Source organism: Oncorhynchus mykiss, chromosome 32, assembly GCF_013265735.2.
Source record: "Oncorhynchus mykiss isolate Arlee chromosome 32, USDA_OmykA_1.1, whole genome shotgun sequence".
NCBI classification, from domain to species: Eukaryota; Metazoa; Chordata; class Actinopteri; order Salmoniformes; family Salmonidae; genus Oncorhynchus; species Oncorhynchus mykiss.
This window is the reverse complement of record NC_050572.1, coordinates 1,611,838-1,634,750: the sequence shown is the minus strand read 5'-3', so window position 1 is coordinate 1,634,750 and position 22,913 is coordinate 1,611,838. Positions and strand designations below refer to the sequence as shown.

The following is a 22,913-nucleotide window of genomic DNA, read 5'->3' as shown; positions in this document are numbered from 1 at the left end:
AGAAATACTGCCACTATGATAATTGTTTTTGGGTGAAATTGACTTTAGTAAAATATAACCCACATCAGGGGTTGGAACCGGTTCGGGGAACAGAACCAAAAATGTTGTTCTTTTACAGTTTTGAGGAACAGAAAGAGAACCAGGAACGAAAGTGATCTATACTGCTCCGGAACAGAACAGTTGTTTTAAAAGCACGGGAACCAGTTAATAATGTTAATTTACCTTCAGGACATTTTTTCCCCCCCTGGCATCCCACAAAAAACACAAGGTGCCTAAGTAAAGCCCTTACTATGCCACTTAGAAATGTATTCCAGTGTCTGCCTGTCAGCTGAACATTTTTTCCAGTGTGTGAAGGCAATCTGATCCTCCGTAGCATAGGCTACTGCACTGACGTTACAAGCGTGATTCAGAAATTAGGGAGAGATTTTTAATTAGAGAAAAATGCATTAAAATGCTAGTTGCGGATACTATAGTTATCACGTTTCACATTGGATTCATTAACTACAAAAAGGTTAGATGTGTTTTTAATTCTGGTGCCGCTCTGCACACACAAGCTTGTTAACTTGCTCTGGTCTAACTTTAAGCCAACTCTCTGAAGTTCAGCCATTCCAAAGGTTCTCCATAGAGGAACTTTAACTCTGTCGCACTGCTTTGCTTTATCTTGGCCAGTTCACAGTTGTAAATGAGAACTTGCTCTCAACGGGCCGACTGGTTAAATAAAAGGTGAAATAAATAATTAAAAATAGAAGCCGCTCCTCCGTAGGTTTAATTCTGTGGGCATAAATCAGATAATGCATGTCATAACAACAAGATTCCCAGCATTTCAAGTCAAGCCTCCTCCTCCCTCTTTCGCGCTCTCACACCAACAAAATTTCAGTTGCATCTCACACCCTACACTTGTCTGTCCATTGCACATGTAAACAACTATAGCCTACTAACTAACCTAACTATAGAGTACCCATGCACTATCAGCTGCAAAATCAAATCAAATGTTATTGGTCACATACACATGTTTAGCAGATGTTAATGTGAGTGTAGCGAAATGCTTGTGCTTCTAGTTCCGACAATGTAGTAATAACCAACAAGTAATCTAACAATTTCACAACAACTACTTTATACACACACAAGTGTAAAGGAATGAATAAGAATATGTACATATAAATATGCGTAGGCCAAAACTATAGCTTGCCCAATGTCCATAGCAAGCTGCTCTATCTGCACTGATTGGTGAAGTCATTTAATGTCAAGCTAATTAAAATTAATGATTTCAGAGGCGTAAAACAGAAGAGAAAGTAACAACAAATCGGTTCAGAACTTTATTTTTCAGGTCGGAACCAAAAACAATTACATTCTGTTCAGAACGGAACGATTGGAAAATGATTTGGGTTCCAACCCCTCACTGCAAAATAACGATAAATGTCTACAACTGTACTATAAATACTGTACTATAAATACTGTACTATAAATACTGTACTATAAATGTACCTTTTGCAGAATTGGCAGGTGTAGGACCGGTTGAAGAAGGAGAACCTTTTAGTCCGACAGGAGAAACACAACTACAGGAGAGGAGGAGGAGAACGGTTTAGTCTGACAGGAGAGGAGGAGGAGGAGGAGAACGGTTTAGTCTGACAGGAGAGGAGGAGGAGGAGGAGAACGGTTTAGTCTGACAGGAGAGGAGGAGTAGAACGGTTTAGTCTGACAGGAGAAACACAACTATAGGAGAGGAAAAGGAGGAGGAGAATGGTTTAGTCTGACAGGAGAGGAGGAGGAGAACGGTTTAGTCTGACAGGAGAAACACAACTACAGGAGAGGAGGAGGAGGAGGAGGAGGAGGAGGAGAACGGTTTAGTCTGACAGGAGAAACACAAATACAGGAGAGGAAAAGGAGGAGGAGAATGGTTTAGTCTGACAGGAGAGGAGGAGGAGAACGGTTTAGTCTGACAGGAGAAACACAAATACAGGAGAGGAGGAGGAGGAGGAGGAGAAGAACGGTTTAGTCTGACAGGAGAGGAGGAGGAGAACGGTTTAGTCTGACAGGAGAAACACAGCTACAGGAGAGAAGGAGGAGGAGAACGGTTTAGTCTGACAGGAGAAACACAACTACAGGAGAGGAGGAGGAGAACGGTTTAGTCTGACAGGAGAGGAGGAGGAGAACGGTTTAGTCTGACAGGAGAAACACAACTACAGGAGAGGAGGAGGAGGAGGAGGAGGAGGAGGAGAACGGTTTAGTCTGACAGGAGAAACACAAATACAGGAGAGGAGGAGGAGGAGGAGAACGGTTTAGTCTGACAGGAGAGGAGGAGGAGAACGGTTTAGTCTGACAGGAGAAACACAGCTACAGGAGAGGAGGAGGAGGACGGTTTAGTCTTGACAGGAGAGGAGGAGAAGAACAGTTTAGTCTGACAGGAGAAACACAGCTACAGGAGAGAAGGAGGAGGAGGAGGACGGTTTAGTCTGACAGGAGAGGAGGAGGAGAACAGTTTAGTCTGACAGGAGAAACACAGCTACAGGAGAGAAGGAGGAGGAGAACGGTTTAGTCTGACAGGAGAGGAGGAGGAGAACGGTTTAGTCTGACAGGAGAAACACAACTACAGGAGAGGAGGAGGAGGAGGAGAACGGTTTAGTCTGACAGGAGAGGAGGAGGAGAACGGTTTAGTCTGACAGGAGAAACACAACTACAGGAGAGGAGGAGGAGGAGAACGGTTTAGTCTGACAGGAGAGGAGGAGGAGAACGGTTTAGTCTGACAGGAGAAACACAACTACAGGAGAGGAGGAGGAGGAGGAGGAGAACGGTTTAGTCTGACAGGAGAGGAGGAGGAGAACGGTTTAGTCTGACAGGAGAAACACAACTACAGGAGAGGAGGAGGAGGAGAACGGTTTAGTCTGACAGGAGAGGAGGAGGAGAACGGTTTAGTCTGACAGGAGAAACACAACTACAGGAGAGGAGGAGGAGGAGGAGAACGGTTTAGTCTGACAGGAGAGGAGGAGGAGAACGGTTTAGTCTGACAGGAGAAACACAACTACAGGAGAGGAGGAGGAGGAGAACGGTTTAGTCTGACAGGAGAGGAGGAGGAGAACGGTTTAGTCTGACAGGAGAAACACAACTACAGGAGAGGAGGAGGAGGAGGAGGAGAACGGTTTAGTCTGACAGGAGAGGAGGAGGAGAACGGTTTAGTCTGACAGGAGAAACACAACTACAGGAGAAGAGGAGGAGGAGGAGAACGGTTTAGTCTGACAGGAGAGGAGGAGGAGAACGGTTTAGTCTGACAGGAGAGGAGGAGGAGAACGGTTTAGTCTGACAGGAGAGGAGGAGGAGAACGGTTTAGTCTGAGGAGAAACACAACTACAGGAGAGGTGGAGGAGGAGGAGAACGGTTTAGTCTGACAGGAGAGGAGGAGGAGAACGGTTTAGTCTGACAGGAGAAACACAACTACAGAAGAGGAGGAGGAGAACAGTTTAGTCTGACAGGAGAGGAGGAGGAGAACGGTTTAGTGTGACAGGAGAAACACAGCTACAGGAGAGGAGGAGGAGGAGGAGGAGAACGGTTTAGTCTGACAGGAGAGGAGGAGGAGAACGGTTTAGTCTGACAGGAGAGGAGGAGGAGGAGAACGGTTTAGTCTGACAGGAGAAACACAACTACAGGAGAGGAGGAGGAGAACGGTTTAGTCTGACAGGAGAAACACAACTACAGGAGAGGAGGAGGAGAACGGTTTAGTCTGACAGGAGAGGAGGAGGAGAACGGTTTAGTCTGACAGGAGAGGAGGAGGAGAACGGTTTAGTCTGACAGGAGAAACACAACTACAGGAGAGGAGGAGGAGGAGAACGGTTTAGTCTGACAGGAGAGGAGGAGGAGAACGGTTTAGTCTGACAGGAGAAACACAACTACAGGAGAGGAGGAGGAGGAGGAGGAGAACGGTTTAGTCTGACAGGAGAGGAGGAGGAGAACGGTTTAGTCTGACAGGAGAAACACAACTACAGGAGAGGAGGAGGAGGAGAACGGTTTAGTCTGACAGGAGAGGAGGAGGAGAACGGTTTAGTCTGACAGGAGAAACACAACTACAGGAGAGGAGGAGGAGGAGGAGAACGGTTTAGTCTGACAGGAGAGGAGGAGGAGAACGGTTTAGTCTGACAGGAGAAACACAACTACAGGAGAGGAGGAGGAGGAGAACGGTTTAGTCTGACAGGAGAGGAGGAGGAGAACGGTTTAGTCTGACAGGAGAAACACAACTACAGGAGAGGAGGAGGAGGAGGAGGAGAACGGTTTAGTCTGACAGGAGAGGAGGAGGAGAACGGTTTAGTCTGACAGGAGAAACACAACTACAGGAGAAGAGGAGGAGGAGGAGAACGGTTTAGTCTGACAGGAGAGGAGGAGGAGAACGGTTTAGTCTGACAGGAGAGGAGGAGGAGAACGGTTTAGTCTGACAGGAGAGGAGGAGGAGAACGGTTTAGTCTGAGGAGAAACACAACTACAGGAGAGGTGGAGGAGGAGGAGAACGGTTTAGTCTGACAGGAGAGGAGGAGGAGAACGGTTTAGTCTGACAGGAGAAACACAACTACAGAAGAGGAGGAGGAGAACAGTTTAGTCTGACAGGAGAGGAGGAGGAGAACGGTTTAGTGTGACAGGAGAAACACAGCTACAGGAGAGGAGGAGGAGGAGGAGGAGAACGGTTTAGTCTGACAGGAGAGGAGGAGGAGGAGAACGGTTTAGTCTGACAGGAGAAACACAACTACAGGAGAGGAGGAGGAGAACGGTTTAGTCTGACAGGAGAAACACAACTACAGGAGAGGAGGAGGAGAACGGTTTAGTCTGACAGGAGAGGAGGAGGAGAACGGTTTAGTCTGACAGGAGAGGAGGAGGAGAACGGTTTAGTCTGACAGGAGAGAAGGAGGAGAACGGTTTAGTCTGACAGGAGAGGAGGAGGAGAACGGTTTAGTCTGACAGGAGAAACACAACTACAGGAGAGGAGGAGGAGGAGGAGAACGGTTTAGTCTGACAGGAGAGGAGGAGGAGAACGGTTTAGTCTGACAGGAGAAACACAACTACAGGAGAGGAGGAGGAGGAGAACGGTTTAGTCTGACAGGAGAGGAGGAGGAGAACGGTTTAGTCTGACAGGAGAAACACAACTACAGGAGAGGAGGAGGAGGAGGAGGAGAACGGTTTAGTCTGACAGGAGAGGAGGAGGAGAACGGTTTAGTCTGACAGGAGAAACACAACTACAGGAGAAGAGGAGGAGGAGGAGAACGGTTTAGTCTGACAGGAGAGGAGGAGGAGAACGGTTTAGTCTGACAGGAGAGGAGGAGGAGAACGGTTTAGTCTGACAGGAGAGGAGGAGGAGAACGGTTTAGTCTGACAGGAGAAACACAACTACAGGAGAGGTGGAGGAGGAGGAGAACGGTTTAGTCTGACAGGAGAGGAGGAGGAGAACGGTTTAGTCTGACAGGAGAAACACAACTACAGAAGAGGAGGAGGAGAACAGTTTAGTCTGACAGGAGAGGAGGAGGAGAACGGTTTAGTGTGACAGGAGAAACACAGCTACAGGAGAGGAGGAGGAGGAGGAGAACGGTTTAGTCTGACAGGAGAGGAGGAGGAGAAGGGTTTAGTCTGACAGGAGAGGAGGAGGAGGAGAACGGTTTAGTCTGACAGGAGAAACACAACTACAGGAGAGGAGGAGGAGAACGGTTTAGTCTGACAGGAGAGGAGGAGGAGAACGGTTTAGTCTGACAGGAGAGAAGGAGGAGAACGGTTTAGTCTGACAGGAGAGGAGGAGGAGAACGGTTTAGTCTGACAGGAGAGGAGGAGGAGAACGGTTTAGTCTGACAGGAGAAACACAACTACAGGAGAGGAGGAGGAGGAGGAGAACGGTTTAGTCTGACAGGAGAAACACAACTACAGGAGAGGAGGAGGAGAACGATTTAGTCTGACAGGAGAAACACAGCTACAGGAGAGAAGGAGGAGGAGAACGGTTTAGTCTGACAGGAGAAACACAACTACAGGAGAGGAGGAGGAGAACGATTTAGTCTGACAGGAGAGGAGGAGGAGAACGGTTTAGTCTGACAGGAGAAACAACTACAGGAGAGGAGGAGGAGGAGGAGAACGGTTTAGTCTGACAGGAGAGGAGGAGGAGAACGGTTTAGTCTGACAGGAGAGGAGGAGGAGAACGGTTTAGTCTGACAGGAGAGGAGGAGGAGAACGGTTTAGTCTGACAGGAGAAACACAACTACAGGAGAGGAGGAGGAGGAGGAGAACGGTTTAGTCTGACAGGAGAGGAGGAGGAGAACGGTATAGTCTGACAGGAGAAACACAGCTACAGGAGAGAAGGAGGAGGAGAACGGTTTAGTCTGAGAGGAGAGGAGAACGGTTATTTGAGAGATCAGGTCAATATCAAGTCAAAGACATTAAGCGCTACAGGGCCGGCACAAGGGAATCCTGTCAGAATACGTTAGCATTACGTCAGTGGTAAAAATACCTGCAGGCCCAGGAGGACACAATGCATGTCAGTTCTACAAAACCTTTCTGTCGAATAAGGAATCACATCAGCCCCTTCTATAGGCAGGCCCAGGAGGACACAATGATGTTCAGATTGGCATGTCAGTTCTTCAAAATCTGCTAGTACAGTATCTAGACAGACCCAGCCCCGCTGGTACAGTATCTAGACAGACCCAGCCCCGCTAGTACAGTATCTAGACAGGCCCAGCCCCGCTAGTACAGTATCTAGACAGGCCCAAGTTTAGCCCCGCTAGTACAGTATCTAGACAGGCCCAGCCCCGCTAGTACAGTATCTAGACAGGCCCAGCCCCGCTAGTACAGTATCTAGAAAGGCCCAGCCCCGCTAGTACAGTATCTAGACAGGCCCAGCCCCGCTAGTACAGTATCTAGACAGGCCCAGCCCCGCTAGTACAGTATCTAGACAGGCCCAGCCCCGCTAGTACAGTATCTAGACAGGCCCAAGTTTAGCCCCGCTAGTACAGTATCTAGACAGGCCCAAGTTTAGCCCCGCTAGTACAGTATCTAGACAGGCCCAAGTTTAGCCCCGCTAGTACAGTATCTAGACAGGCCCAAGTTTAGCCCCGCTAGTACAGTATCTAGACAGGCCCAAGTTTAGCCCCGCTAGTACAGTATCTAGACAGGCCCAAGTTTAGCCCAGCTAGTACAGTATCTAGACAGGCCCAAGTTTAGCCCCGCTAGTACAGTATCTAGACAGACCCAGTCCTGCTAGTACAGTATCTAGACAGACCCAGCCCTGCTAGTACAGTATCTAGACAGACCCAGCCCTGCTAGTGCAGTGTCTAGACAGACCCAGCCCTGCTAGTACAGTAACTAGACAGACCCAGCCCCGCTAGTACAGTGTCTAGACAGGACCAGCCCCGCTAGTACAGTGTCTAGACAGGACCAGTCCTGCTAGTACAGTGTCTAGACAGGCCCAAGTTTAGCCCCGCTAGTACAATGTCTAGACAGGCCCAGCCCCGCTAGTACAGTGTCTACACAGGCCCAAGTTTAGCCCCGCTAGTACAGTGTCTAGACAGGACCAGCCCCGCTAGTACAGTGTCTAGACAGACCCAGTCCTGCTAGTACAGTGTCTAGACAGGCCCAAGTTTAACCCCGCTAGTGCAGTGTCTAGACAGGCCCAGCCCCGCTAGTACAGTGTCTAGACAGACCCAGTCCTGCTAGTAGTGTCTAGACAGGCCCAAGTTTAGCCCCGCTAGTACAGTATCTAGACAGGCCCAAGTTTAGCCCCGCTAGTACAGTATCTAGACAGACCCAGTCCTGCTAGTACAGTGTCTAGACAGACCCAGCCCTGCTAGTACAGTGTCTAGACAGACCCAGCCCTGCTAGTGCAGTGTCTAGACAGACCCAGCCCTGCTAGTACAGTATCTAGACAGACCCAGCCCTGCTAGTACAGTGTCTAGACAGACCCAGCCCTGCTAGTACAGTGTCTAGACAGACCCAGCCCTGCTAGTACAGTGTCTAGACAGACCCAGCCCTGCTAGTACAGTGTCTAGACAGACCCAGCCCTGCTAGTACAGTGTCTAGACAGACCCAGCCCTGCTAGTACAGTGTCTAGACAGACCCAGCCCTGCTAGTACAGTGTCTAGACAGACCCAGCCCTGCTAGTACAGTGTCTAGACAGACCCAGCCCTGCTAGTACAGTGTCTAGACAGACCCAGCCCTGCTAGTACAGTATCTAGACAGACCCAGCCCTGCTAGTACAGTGTCTAAACAGACCCAGCCCTGCTAGTACAGTGTCTAGACAGACCCAGTCCCGCTAGTACAGTGTCTAGACAGACCCAGCCCCGCTAGTACAGTGTCTAGACAGACCCAGCCCCGCTAGTACAGTATCTAGACAGGCCAAAGTTTAGCCCCGCTAGTACAGTATCTAGACAGGCCCAGCCCCGCTAGTACAGTATCTAGACAGGCCAAAGTTTAGCCCCGCTAGTACAGTATCTAGACAGGCCCAAGTTTAGCCCCGCTAGTACAGTATCTAGACAAGCCCAAGTTTAGCCCCGCTAGTACAGTATCTAGACAGGCCCAAGTTTAGCCCCGCTAGTACAGTATCTAGACAGGCCCAAGTTTAGCCCCGCTAGTACAGTATCTACACAGGCCCAAGTTTAGCCCCGCTAGTACAGTATCTAGACAGACCCAGTCCTGCTAGTAGAGTATCTAGACAGACCCAGTCCTGCTACTACAGTGTCTAGACAGACCCAGCCCTGCTAGTACAGTATCTAGACAGACCCAGCCCCGCTAGTACAGTGTCTAGACAGACCCAGCCCCGCTAGTACAGTGTCTAGACAGACCCAGCCCTGCTAGTACAGTGTCTAGACAGACCCAGCCCTGCTAGTACAGTGTCTAGACAGACCCAGCCCTGCTAGTACAGTGTCTAGACAGACCCAGTCCCGCTAGTACAGTGTCTAGACAGACCCAGCCCCGCTAGTACAGTATCTAGACAGGCCAAAGTTTAGCCCCGCTAGTACAGTATCTAGACAGGCCCAGCCCCGCTAGTACAGTATCTAGACAGGCCAAAGTTTAGCCCCGCTAGTACAGTATCTAGACAGGCCCAAGTTTAGCCCCGCTAGTACAGTATCTAGACAAGCCCAAGTTTAGCCCCGCTAGTACAGTATCTAGACAGGCCCAAGTTTAGCCCCGCTAGTACAGTTATTAGACAGGCCCAAGTTTAGCCCCGCTAGTACAATATCTACACAGGCCCAAGTTTAGCCCCGCTAGTACAGTATCTAGACAGACCCAGTCCTGCTAGTACAGTATCTAGACAGACCCAGTCCTGCTAGTACAGTGTCTAGACAGACCCAGCCCTGCTAGTACAGTATCTAGACAGACCCAGCCCCGCTAGTACAGTGTCTAGACAGACCCAGCCCCGCTAGTACAGTGTCTAGACAGACCCAGCCCTGCTAGTACAGTGTCTAGACAGACCCAGCCCTGCTAGTACAGTGTCTAGACAGACCCAGCCCTGCTAGTACAGTGTCTAGACAGACCCAGCCCTGCTAGTACAGTGTCTAGACAGACCCAGCCCTGCTAGTACAATGTCTAGACAGACCCAGCCCTGCTAGTACAGTGTCTAGACAGGACCAGCCCTGCTAGTACAGTATCTAGACAGACCCAGCCCTGCTAGTACAGTGTCTAGACAGACCCAGCCCTGCTAGTACAGTAACTAGACAGACCCAGTCCTGCTAGTACAGTGTCTACACAGGCCCAAGTTTAGCCCCGCTAGTACAGTGTCTAGACAGACCCAGTCCCACTAGTACAGTATCTAGACAGACCCAGTCCCGCTAGTACAGTGTCTAGACAGACCCAGTCCCGCTAGTACAGTGTCTAGACAGACCCAGCCCCGCTAGTACAGTATCTAGACAGGCCAAAGTTTAGCCCCGCTACTACAGTATCTAGACAGGCCCAGCCCCGCTAGTACAGTATCTAGACAGGCCAAAGTTTAGCCCCGCTAGTACAGTATCTAGAAAGGCCCAAGTTTAGCCCCGCTAGTACAGTATCTAGACAAGCCCAAGTTTAGCCCCACTAGAACAGTATCTAGACAGGCCCAAGTTTATCCCCGCTAGTACAGTATCTAGACAGGCCCAAGTTTAGCCCCGCTAGTACAGTATCTACACAGGCCCAAGTTTAGCCCCGCTAGTACAGTATCTAGACAGACCCAGTCCTGCTAGTACAGTATCTAGACAGACCCAGTCCTGCTAGTACAGTGTCTAGACAGACCCAGCCCTGCTAGTACTGTATCTAGACAGACCCAGCCCCGCTAGTACAGTGTCTAGACAGACCCAGCCCCGCTAGTACAGTGTCTAGACAGACCTAGCCCTGCTAGTACAGTGTCTAGACAGACCCAGCCCTGCTAGTACAGTGTCTAGACAGACCCAGCCCTGCTAGTACAGTGTCTAGACAGACCCAGCCCTGCTAGTACAGTGTCTAGACAGACCCAGCCCTGCTAGTACAGTGTCTAGACAGACCCAGCCCTGCTAGTACAGTATCTAGACAGACCCAGCCCTGCTAGTACAGTGTCTAGACAGACCCAGCCCTGCTAGTACAGTATCTAGACAGACCCAGCCTGCTGGTGGAGTATCTAGACAGACCCAGCCTGCTGGTAGAGTATCTAGACAGACCCAGTCCCGCTAGTACAGTATCTAGACAGACCCAGTCCCGCTAGTACAGTGTCTAGACAGACCCAGCCCCGCTAGTACAGTATCTAGACAGACCCAGCCCTGCTAGTACAGTGTCGAGACAGGCCCAAGTTTAGCCCCGCTAGTACAGTGTCTAGACAGGCCCAGCCCCGCTAGTACAGTGTCTAGACAGACCCAGTCCTGCTAGTACAGTGTCTACACAGGCCCAAGTTTAGCCCCGCTAGTACAGTGTCTAGACAGGACCAGCCCCGCTAGTACAGTGTCTAGACAGACCCAGTCCTGCTAGTACAGTGTCTAGACAGGCCCAAGTTTAGCCCAGCTAGTACAGTGTCTAGACAGGCCCAGCCCCGCTAGTACAGTGTCTAGACAGACCCAGTCCTATTAGTACAGTGTCTAGACAGGCCCAAGTTTAGCCCCGCTAGTACAGTCTCTAGACAGGCCCAAGTTTAGCCCCTCTAGTACAGTATCTAGACAGGCCCAAGTTTAGCCCCGCTAGTACAGTGTCTAGACAGGCCCAGCCCCGCTAGTACAGTGTCTAGACAGACCCAGTCCTGCTAGTACAGTGTCTAGACAGGCCCAAGTTTAGCCCCGCTAGTACAGTATCTAGACAGGCGCAAGTTTAGCCCCACTAGTACAGTATCTAGACAGACCCAGCCCTGCTAGTACAGTATCTAGACAGACCCAGCCCTGCTAGTACAGTGTCTAGACAGACCCAGCCCTGCTAGTACAGTATCTAGACAGACCCAGCCCTGCTAGTACAGTGTCTAGACAGGACTAGCCCCGCTAGTACAGTATCTAGACAGACCCAGCCCTGTTAGTACAGTGTCTAGACAGGACCAGCCCTGCTAGTACAGTATCTAGACAGACCCAGCCCTGCTAGTACAGTGTCTAGACAGACCCAGCCCTGCTAGTACAGTAACTAGACAGACCCAGCCCTGCTAGTACAGTGTCGAGACAGGCCCAAGTTTAGCCCCGCTAGTACAGTGTCTAGACAGGCCCAGCCCCGCTAGTACAGTGTCTAGACAGACCCAGTCCTGCTAGTACAGTGTCTAGACAGGCCCAAGTTTAGCCCCGCTAGTACAGTCTCTAGACAGGCCCAAGTTTAGCCCAGCTAGTACAGTGTCTAGACAGGCCCAGCCCCGCTAGTACAGTGTCTAGACAGACCCAGTCCTATTAGTACAGTGTCTAGACAGGCCCAAGTTTAGCCCCGCTAGTACAGTCTCTAGACAGGCCCAAGTTTAGCCCCTCTAGTACAGTATCTAGACAGGCCCAAGTTTAGCCCCGCTAGTACAGTATCTAGACAGACCCAGTCCTGCTAGTACAGTGTCTAGACAGACCCAGCCCTGCTAGTACAGTGTCTAGACAGACCCAGCCCTGCTAGTACAGTGTCTAGACAGACCCAGCCCTGCTAGTACAGTGTCTAGACAGACCCAGCCCTGCTAGTACAGTGTCTAGACAGACCCAGCCCTACTAGTACAGTGTCTAGACAGACCCAGCCCTGCTAGTACAGTGTCTAGACAGGACCAGCCCTGCTAGTACAGTGTCTAGACAGACCCAGCCCTGCTAGTACAGTGTCTAGACAGACCCAGCCCTGCTAGTACAGTGTCTAGACAGGACCAGCCCCGCTAGTACAGTGTCTAGACAGACCCAGCCCTGCTAGTGCAGTGTCTAGACAGACCCAGCCCTGCTAGTACAGTGTCTAGACAGGACCAGCCCCGCTAGTACAGTGTCTAGACAGACCCAGCCCCGCTAGTGCAGTGTCTAGACAGACCCAGCCCTGCTAGTACAGTGTCTAGACAGGAACAGCCCCGCTAGTACAGTGTCTAGACAGACCCAGCCCTGCTAGTACAGTGTCTAGACAGACCCAGCCCTGCTAGTACAGTGTCTAGACAGACCCAGCCCTGCTAGTACAGTGTCTAGACAGACCCAGTCCTGCTAGTACAGTGTCTAGACAGACCCAGTCCTGCTAGTACAGTGTCTAGACAGGCCCAAGTTTAGCCCCGCTAGTACAGTGTCTAGACAGGCCCAGCCCCGCTAGTACAGTGTCTAGACAGACCCAGTCCTGCTAGTACAGTGTCTAGACAGGCCCAAGTTTAGCCCCGCTAGTACAGTATCTAGACAGGTGCAAGTTTAGCCCCACTAGTACAGTATCTAGACAGACCCAGCCCTGCTAGTACAGTATCTAGACAGACCCAGCCCTGCTAGTACAGTATCTAGACAGACCCAGCCCTGCTAGTACAGTATCTAGACAGACCCAGCCCTGCTAGTACAGTGTCTAGACAGGACCAGCCCCGCTAGTACAGTATCTAGACAGACCCAGCCCTGCTAGTACAGTGTCTAGACAGACCCAGCCCTGCTAGTACAGTGTCTAGACAGGACCAGCCCCGCTAGTACAGTGTCTAGACAGACCCAGCCCTGCTAGTGCAGTGTCTAGACAGACCCAGCCCTGCTAGTACAGTGTCTAGACAGGACCAGCCCCGCTAGTACAGTGTCTAGACAGACCCAGCCCTGCTAGTGCAGTGTCTAGACAGACCCAGCCCTGCTAGTACAGTGTCTAGACAGGACCAGCCCCGCTAGTACAGTGTCTAGACAGACCCAGCCCTGCTAGTACAGTGTCTAGACAGACCCAGCCCTGCTAGTACAGTAACTAGACAGACCCAGCCCTGCTAGTACAGTGTCGAGACAGGCCCAAGTTTAGCCCCGCTAGTACAGTGTCTAGACAGGCCCAGCCCCGCTAGTACAGTGTCTAGACAGACCCAGTCCCGCTAGTACAGTGTCTAGACAGACCCAGTCCTGCTAGTACAGTGTCTAGACAGACCCAGCCCTGCTAGTACTGTATCTAGACAGACCCAGCCCCGCTAGTACAGTGTCTAGACAGACCCAGCCCCGCTAGTACAGTGTCTAGACAGACCTAGCCCTGCTAGTACAGTGTCTAGACAGACCTAGCCCTGCTAGTACAGTGTCTAGACAGACCCAGCCCTGCTAGTACAGTGTCTAGACAGACCCAGCCCTGCTAGTACAGTGTCTAGACAGACCCAGCCCTGCTAGTACAGTGTCTAGACAGACCCAGCCCTGCTAGTACAGTATCTAGACAGACCCAGCCCTGCTAGTACAGTGTCTAGACAGACCCAGCCCTGCTAGTACAGTATCTAGACAGACCCAGCCTGCTGGTAGAGTATCTAGACAGACCCAGCCTGCTGGTAGAGTATCTAGACAGACCCAGTCCCGCTAGTACAGTATCTAGACAGACCCAGTCCCGCTAGTACAGTGTCTAGACAGACCCAGCCCCGCTAGTACAGTATCTAGACAGACCCAGCCCTGCTAGTACAGTGTCGAGACAGGCCCAAGTTTAGCCCCGCTAGTACAGTGTCTAGACAGGCCCAGCCCCGCTAGTACAGTGTCTAGACAGACCCAGTCCTGCTAGTACAGTGTCTAGACAGGACCAAGTTTAGCCCAGCTAGTACAGTGTCTAGACAGGCCCAGCCCCGCTAGTACAGTGTCTAGACAGACCCAGTCCTATTAGTACAGTGTCTAGACAGGCCCAAGTTTAGCCCCGCTAGTACAGTCTCTAGACAGGCCCAAGTTTAGCCCCTCTAGTACAGTATCTAGACAGGCCCAAGTTTAGCCCCGCTAGTACAGTATCTAGACAGACCCAGTCCTGCTAGTACAGTATCTAGAAAGACCCAGTCCTGCTAGTACAGTGTCTAGACAGACCCAGCCCTGCTAGTACAGTGTCTAGACAGACCCAGCCCTGCTAGTACAGTGTCTAGACAGACCCAGCCCTGCTAGTACAGTGTCTAGACAGACCCAGCCCTGCTAGTACAGTGTCTAGACAGGACCAGCCCTGCTAGTACAGTGTCTAGACAGACCCAGCCCTGCTAGTAGTGTCTAGACAGGACCAGCCCTGCTAGTACAGTGTCTAGACAGACCCAGTCCTGCTAGTACAGTGTCTAGACAGACCCAGTCCTGCTAGTACAGTGTCTAGACAGACCCAGCCCTGCTAGTACAGTATCTAGACAGACCCAGCCCTGCTAGTACAGTGTCTAGACAGAACCAGCCCCACTAGTACAGTATCTAGACAGACCCAGCCCTGCTAGTACAGTGTCTAGACAGACCCAGCCCTGCTAGTACAGTGTCTAGACAGGACCAGCCCCGCTAGTACAGTGTCTAGACAGACCCAGCCCTGCTAGTGCAGTGTCTAGACAGACCCAGCCCTGCTAGTACAGTGTCTAGACAGGACCAGCCCCGCTAGTACAGTGTCTAGACAGACCCAGCCCTGCTAGTACAGTGTCTAGACAGACCCAGCCCTGCTAGTACAGTAACTAGACAGACCCAGCCCTGCTAGTACAGTGTCGAGACAGGCCCAAGTTTAGCCCCGCTAGTACAGTGTCTAGACAGGCCCAGCCCCGCTAGTACAGTGTCTAGACAGACCCAGTCCTGCTAGTACAGTGTCTAGACAGACCCAGCCCCGCTAGTACAGTGTCTAGACAGACCCAGCCCCGCTAGTACTGTATCTAGACAGACCCAGCCCCGCTAGTACAGTGTCTAGACAGACCCAGCCCCGCTAGTACAGTGTCTAGACAGACCCAGCCCTGCTAGTACAGTGTCTAGACAGACCCAGCCCTGCTAGTACAGTGTCTAGACAGACCCAGCCCTGCTAGTACAGTGTCTAGACAGACCCAGCCCTGCTAGTACAGTGTCTAGACAGACCCAGCCCTGCTAGTACAGTGTCTAGACAGACCCAGCCCTGCTAGTACAGTGTCTAGACAGACCCAGCCCTGCTAGTACAGTATCTAGACAGACCCAGCCCTGCTAGTACAGTGTCTAGACAGACCCAGCCCCGCTAGTACAGTATCTAGACAGACCCAGCCTGCTGGTAGAGTATCTAGACAGACCCAGCCTGCTGGTAGAGTATCTAGACAGACCCAGTCCCGCTAGTACAGTATCTAGACAGACCCAGTCCCGCTAGTACAGTGTCTAGACAGACCCAGCCCCGCTAGTACAGTATCTAGACAGACCCAGCCCTGCTAGTACAGTGTCGAGACAGGCCCAAGTTTAGCCCCGCTAGTACAGTGTCTAGACAGGCCCAGCCCCGCTAGTACAGTGTCTAGACAGACCCAGTCCTGCTAGTACAGTGTCTAGACAGGCCCAAGTTTAGCCCAGCTAGTACAGTGTCTAGACAGGCCCAGCCCCGCTAGTACAGTGTCTAGACAGACCCAGTCCTATTAGTACAGTGTCTAGACAGGCCCAAGTTTAGCCCCGCTAGTACAGTCTCTAGACAGGCCCAAGTTTAGCCCCTCTAGTACAGTATCTAGACAGGCCCAAGTTTAGCCCCGCTAGTACAGTATCTAGACAGACCCAGTCCTGCTAGTACAGTATCTAGAAAGACCCAGCCCTGCTAGTACAGTGTCTAGACAGACCCAGCCCTGCTAGTACAGTGTCTAGACAGACCCAGCCCTGCTAGTACAGTGTCTAGACAGACCCAGCCCTGCTAGTACAGTGTCTAGACAGACCCAGCCCTGCTAGTACAGTGTCTAGACAGACCCAGCCCTGCTAGTACAGTGTCTAGACAGGACCAGCCCTGCTAGTAGTGTCTAGACAGACCCAGCCCTGCTAGTAGTGTCTAGACAGGACCAGCCCTGCTAGTACAGTGTCTAGACAGACCCAGTCCTGCTAGTACAGTGTCTAGACAGACCCAGCCCTGCTAGTACAGTGTCTAGACAGACCCAGCCCTGCTAGTACAGTGTCTAGACAGGACCAGCCCCGCTAGTACAGTGTCTAGACAGACCCAGCCCTGCTAGTGCAGTGTCTAGACAGACCCAGCCCTGCTAGTGCAGTGTCTAGACAGGACCAGCCCCGCTAGTACAGTGTCTAGACAGGCCCAGTCCTGCTAGTACAGTGTCTAGACAGGCCCAGTCCTGCTAGTACAGTGTCTAGACAGACCCAGTCCTGCTAGTACAGTGTCTAGACAGGCCCAAGTTTAGCCCCGCTAGTACAGTGTCTAGACAGGCCCAGCCCCGCTAGTACAGTGTCTAGACAGACCCAGTCCTGCTAGTACAGTGTCTAGACAGGCCCAAGTTTAGCCCCGCTAGTACAGTATCTAGACAGGCGCAAGTTTAGCCCCACTAGTACAGTATCTAGACAGACCCAGCCCCGCTAGTACAGTGTCTAGACAGACCCAGCCCCGCTAGTACAGTGTCTAGACAGACCTAGCCCTGCTAGTACAGTGTCTAGACAGACCTAGCCCTGCTAGTACAGTGTCTAGACAGACCCAGCCCTGCTAGTACAGTGTCTAGACAGACCCAGCCCTGCTAGTACAGTGTCTAGACAGACCCAGCCCTGCTAGTACAGTGTCTAGACAGACCCAGCCCTGCTAGTACAGTATCTAGACAGACCCAGCCCTGCTAGTACAGTGTCTAGACAGACCCAGCCCTGCTAGTACAGTATCTAGACAGACCCAGCCTGCTGGTAGAGTATCTAGACAGACCCAGCCTGCTGGTAGAGTATCTAGACAGACCCAGTCCCGCTAGTACAGTATCTAGACAGACCCAGTCCCGCTAGTACAGTGTCTAGACAGACCCAGCCCCGCTAGTACAGTATCTAGACAGACCCAGCCCTGCTAGTACAGTGTCGAGACAGGCCCAAGTTTAGCCCCGCTAGTACAGTGTCTAGACAGGCCCAGCCCCGCTAGTACAGTGTCTAGACAGACCCAGTCCTGCTAGTACAGTGTCTAGACAGGACCAAGTTTAGCCCAGCTAGTACAGTGTCTAGACAGGCCCAGCCCCGCTAGTACAGTGTCTAGACAGACCCAGTCCTATTAGTACAGTGTCTAGACAGGCCCAAGTTTAGCCCCGCTAGTACAGTCTCTAGACAGGCCCAAGTTTAGCCCCTCTAGTACAGTATCTAGACAGGCCCAAGTTTAGCCCCGCTAGTACAGTATCTAGACAGACCCAGTCCTGCTAGTACAGTATCTAGAAAGACCCAGTCCTGCTAGTACAGTGTCTAGACAGACCCAGCCCTGCTAGTACAGTGTCTAGACAGACCCAGCCCTGCTAGTACAGTGTCTAGACAGACCCAGCCCTGCTAGTACAGTGTCTAGACAGACCCAGCCCTGCTAGTACAGTGTCTAGACAGACCCAGCCCTGCTAGTACAGTGTCTAGACAGACCCAGCCCTGCTAGTACAGTGTCTAGACAGGACCAGCCCTGCTAGTACAGTGTCTAGACAGACCCAGCCCTGCTAGTAGTGTCTAGACAGGACCAGCCCTGCTAGTACAGTGTCTAGACAGACCCAGTCCTGCTAGTACAGTGTCTAGACAGACCCAGCCCTGCTAGTACAGTATCTAGACAGACCCAGCCCTGCTAGTACAGTGTCTAGACAGGACCAGCCCCGCTAGTACAGTATCTAGACAGACCCAGCCCTGCTAGTACAGTGTCTAGACAGACCCAGCCCTGCTAGTACAGTGTCTAGACAGGACCAGCCCCGCTAGTACAGTGTCTAGACAGACCCAGCCCTGCTAGTGCAGTGTCTAGACAGACCCAGCCCTGCTAGTACAGTGTCTAGACAGGACCAGCCCCGCTAGTACAGTGTCTAGACAGACCCAGCCCTGCTAGTACAGTGTCTAGACAGACCCAGCCCTGCTAGTACAGTAACTAGACAGACCCAGCCCTGCTAGTACAGTGTCGAGACAGGCCCAAGTTTAGCCCCGCTAGTACAGTGTCTAGACAGGCCCAGCCCCGCTAGTACAGTGTCTAGACAGACCCAGTCCTGCTAGTACAGTGTCTAGACAGACCCAGCCCCGCTAGTACTGTATCTAGACAGACCCAGCCCCGCTAGTACAGTGTCTAGACAGACCCAGCCCCGCTAGTACAGTGTCTAGACAGACCCAGCCCTGCTAGTACAGTGTCTAGACAGACCCAGCCCTGCTAGTACAGTGTCTAGACAGACCCAGCCCTGCTAGTACAGTGTCTAGACAGACCCAGCCCTGCTAGTACAGTGTCTAGACAGACCCAGCCCTGCTAGTACAGTGTCTAGACAGACCCAGCCCTGCTAGTACAGTGTCTAGACAGACCCAGCCCTGCTAGTACAGTATCTAGACAGACCCAGCCCTGCTAGTACAGTGTCTAGACAGACCCAGCCCTGCTAGTACAGTATCTAGACAGACCCAGCCTGCTGGTAGAGTATCTAGACAGACCCAGCCTGCTGGTAGAGTATCTAGACAGACCCAGTCCCGCTAGTACAGTATCTAGACAGACCCAGTCCCGCTAGTACAGTGTCTAGACAGACCCAGCCCCGCTAGTACAGTATCTAGACAGACCCAGCCCTGCTAGTACAGTGTCGAGACAGGCCCAAGTTTAGCCCCGCTAGTACAGTGTCTAGACAGGCCCAGCCCCGCTAGTACAGTGTCTAGACAGACCCAGTCCTGCTAGTACAGTGTCTAGACAGGCCCAAGTTTAGCCCAGCTAGTACAGTGTCTAGACAGGCCCAGCCCCGCTAGTACAGTGTCTAGACAGACCCAGTCCTATTAGTACAGTGTCTAGACAGGCCCAAGTTTAGCCCCGCTAGTACAGTCTCTAGACAGGCCCAAGTTTAGCCCCTCTAGTACAGTATCTAGACAGGCCCAAGTTTAGCCCCGCTAGTACAGTATCTAGACAGACCCAGTCCTGCTAGTACAGTATCTAGAAAGACCCAGCCCTGCTAGTACAGTGTCTAGACAGACCCAGCCCTGCTAGTACAGTGTCTAGACAGACCCAGCCCTGCTAGTACAGTGTCTAGACAGACCCAGCCCTGCTAGTACAGTGTCTAGACAGACCCAGCCCTGCTAGTACAGTGTCTAGACAGACCCAGCCCTGCTAGTACAGTGTCTAGACAGGACCAGCCCTGCTAGTACAGTGTCTAGACAGACCCAGCCCTGCTAGTAGTGTCTAGACAGGACCAGCCCTGCTAGTACAGTGTCTAGACAGACCCAGTCCTGCTAGTACAGTGTCTAGACAGACCCAGCCCTGCTAGTACAGTGTCTAGACAGACCCAGCCCTGCTAGTACAGTGTCTAGACAGACCCAGCCCTGCTAGTACAGTGTCTAGACAGGACCAGCCCCGCTAGTACAGTGTCTAGACAGACCCAGCCCTGCTAGTGCAGTGTCTAGACAGACCCAGCCCTGCTAGTGCAGTGTCTAGACAGGACCAGCCCCGCTAGTACAGTGTCTAGACAGGCCCAGTCCTGCTAGTACAGTGTCTAGACAGGCCCAGTCCTGCTAGTACAGTGTCTAGACAGACCCAGTCCTGCTAGTACAGTGTCTAGACAGGCCCAAGTTTAGCCCCGCTAGTACAGTGTCTAGACAGGCCCAGCCCCGCTAGTACAGTGTCTAGACAGACCCAGTCCTGCTAGTACAGTGTCTAGACAGGCCCAAGTTTAGCCCCGCTAGTACAGTATCTAGACAGGCGCAAGTTTAGCCCCACTAGTACAGTATCTAGACAGACCCAGCCCTGCTAGTACAGTATCTAGACAGACCCAGCCCTGCTAGTACAGTGTCTAGACAGACCCAGCCCTGCTAGTACAGTATCTAGACAGACCCAGCCCTGCTAGTACAGTGTCTAGACAGGACCAGCCCCGCTAGTACAGTATCTAGACAGACCCAGCCCTGCTAGTACAGTGTCTAGACAGGACCAGCCCTGCTAGTACAGTATCTAGACAGACCCAGCCCTGCTAGTACAGTGTCTAGACAGACCCAGCCCTGCTAGTACAGTAACTAGACAGACCCAGCCCTGCTAGTACAGTGTCGAGACAGGCCCAAGTTTAGCCCCGCTAGTACAGTGTCTAGACAGGCCCAGCCCCGCTAGTACAGTGTCTAGACAGACCCAGTCCTGCTAGTACAGTGTCTAGACAGGCCCAAGTTTAGCCCCGCTAGTACAGTCTCTAGACAGGCCCAAGTTTAGCCCAGCTAGTACAGTGTCTAGACAGGCCCAGCCCCGCTAGTACAGTGTCTAGACAGACCCAGTCCTATTAGTACAGTGTCTAGACAGGCCCAAGTTTAGCCCCGCTAGTACAGTCTCTAGACAGGCCCAAGTTTAGCCCCTCTAGTACAGTATCTAGACAGGCCCAAGTTTAGCCCCGCTAGTACAGTATCTAGACAGACCCAGTCCTGCTAGTACAGTGTCTAGACAGACCCAGCCCTGCTAGTACAGTGTCTAGACAGACCCAGCCCTGCTAGTACAGTGTCTAGACAGACCCAGCCCTGCTAGTACAGTGTCTAGACAGACCCAGCCCTGCTAGTACAGTGTCTAGACAGGACCAGCCCTGCTAGTACAGTGTCTAGACAGACCCAGCCCTGCTAGTACAGTGTCTAGACAGACCCAGCCCTGCTAGTACAGTGTCTAGACAGACCCAGCCCTGCTAGTACAGTGTCTAGATAGACCCAGTCCTGCTAGTACAGTGTCTAGACAGACCCAGCCCTGCTAGTACAGTGTCTAGACAGACCCAGCCCTGCTAGTACAGTGTCTAGACAGGACCAGCCCCGCTAGTACAGTGTCTAGACAGACCCAGCCCTGCTAGTGCAGTGTCTAGACAGACCCAGCCCTGCTAGTACAGTGTCTAGACAGGACCAGCCCCGCTAGTACAGTGTCTAGACAGACCCAGCCCTGCTAGTGCAGTGTCTAGACAGACCCAGCCCTGCTAGTACAGTGTCTAGACAGGACCAGCCCCGCTAGTACAGTGTCTAGACAGACCCAGCCCTGCTAGTACAGTGTCTAGACAGACCCAGCCCTGCTAGTACAGTGTCTAGACAGACCCAGCCCTGCTAGTACAGTGTCTAGACAGACCCAGCCCTGCTAGTACAGTGTCTAGACAGACCCAGTCCTGCTAGTACAGTGTCTAGACAGACCCAGTCCTGCTAGTACAGTGTCTAGACAGGCCCAAGTTTAGCCCCGCTAGTAGTGTCTAGACAGGCCCAGCCCCGCTAGTACAGTGTCTAGACAGACCCAGTCCTGCTAGTACAGTGTCTAGACAGGCCCAAGTTTAGCCCCGCTAGTACAGTATCTAGACAGGCGCAAGTTTAGCCCCACTAGTACAGTATCTAGACAGACCCAGCCCTGCTAGTACAGTATCTAGACAGACCCAGCCCTGCTAGTACAGTATCTAGACAGACCCAGCCCTGCTAGTACAGTGTCTAGACAGGACCAGCCCCGCTAGTACAGTATCTAGACAGACCCAGCCCTGCTAGTACAGTGTCTAGACAGACCCAGCCCTGCTAGTACAGTGTCTAGACAGGACCAGCCCCGCTAGTACAGTGTCTAGACAGACCCAGCCCTGCTAGTGCAGTGTCTAGACAGACCCAGCCCTGCTAGTACAGTGTCTAGACAGGACCAGCCCCGCTAGTACAGTGTCTAGACAGACCCAGCCCTGCTAGTGCAGTGTCTAGACAGACCCAGCCCTGCTAGTACAGTGTCTAGACAGGACCAGCCCCGCTAGTACAGTGTCTAGACAGACCCAGCCCTGCTAGTACAGTGTCTAGACAGACCCAGCCCTGCTAGTACAGTGTCTAGACAGACCCAGTCCTGCTAGTACAGTGTCTACACAGGCCCAAGTTTAGCCCCGCTAGTACAGTGTCTAGACAGACCCAGTCCCGCTAGTACAGTATCTAGATAGACCCAGTCCCGCTAGTACAGTGTCTAGACAGACCCAGTCCCGCTAGTACAGTGTCTAGACAGACCCAGCCCCGCTAGTACAGTATCTAGACAGGCCAAAGTTTAGCCCCGCTACTACAGTATCTAGACAGGCCCAGCCCCGCTAGTACAGTATCTAGACAGGCCAAAGTTTAGCCCCGCTAGTACAGTATCTAGACAGGCCCAAGTTTAGCCCCGCTAGTACAGTATCTAGACAGGCCCAAGTTTAGCCCCGCTAGTACAGTATCTACACAGGCCCAAGTTTAGCCCCGCTAGTACAGTATCTAGACAGACCCAGTCCTGCTAGTACAGTATCTAGACAGACCCAGTCCTGCTAGTACAGTGTCTAGACAGACCCAGCCCTGCTAGTACAGTATCTAGACAGACCCAGCCCCGCTAGTACAGTGTCTAGACAGACCCAGCCCCGCTAGTACAGTGTCTAGACAGACCCAGCCCTGCTAGTACAGTGTCTAGACAGACCCAGCCCTGCTAGTACAGTGTCTAGACAGACCCAGCCCTGCTAGTACAGTGTCTAGACAGACCCAGCCCTGCTAGTACAGTGTCTAGACAGACCCAGCCCTGCTAGTACAGTGTCTAGACAGACCCAGCCCTGCTAGTAC

At 52.2% G+C, this 22,913-nt stretch overlaps 1 protein-coding gene across 1 annotated transcript in view; it reads right to left on the bottom strand.

Annotated features, from left to right (window-relative positions):
- The window catches only part of LOC110511936 (protein spire homolog 1-like), a 39,224-nt gene that overhangs the window by 4,823 nt on the left and 11,488 nt on the right, over positions 1–22,913 (bottom strand). Inside the window, exon 4 of the mRNA XM_036971668.1 lies at positions 1,486–1,556. Coding sequence (XP_036827563.1) covers positions 1,486–1,556 — 71 coding nt within the window. The remainder of the gene's footprint in view (positions 1–1,485; positions 1,557–22,913) is intronic.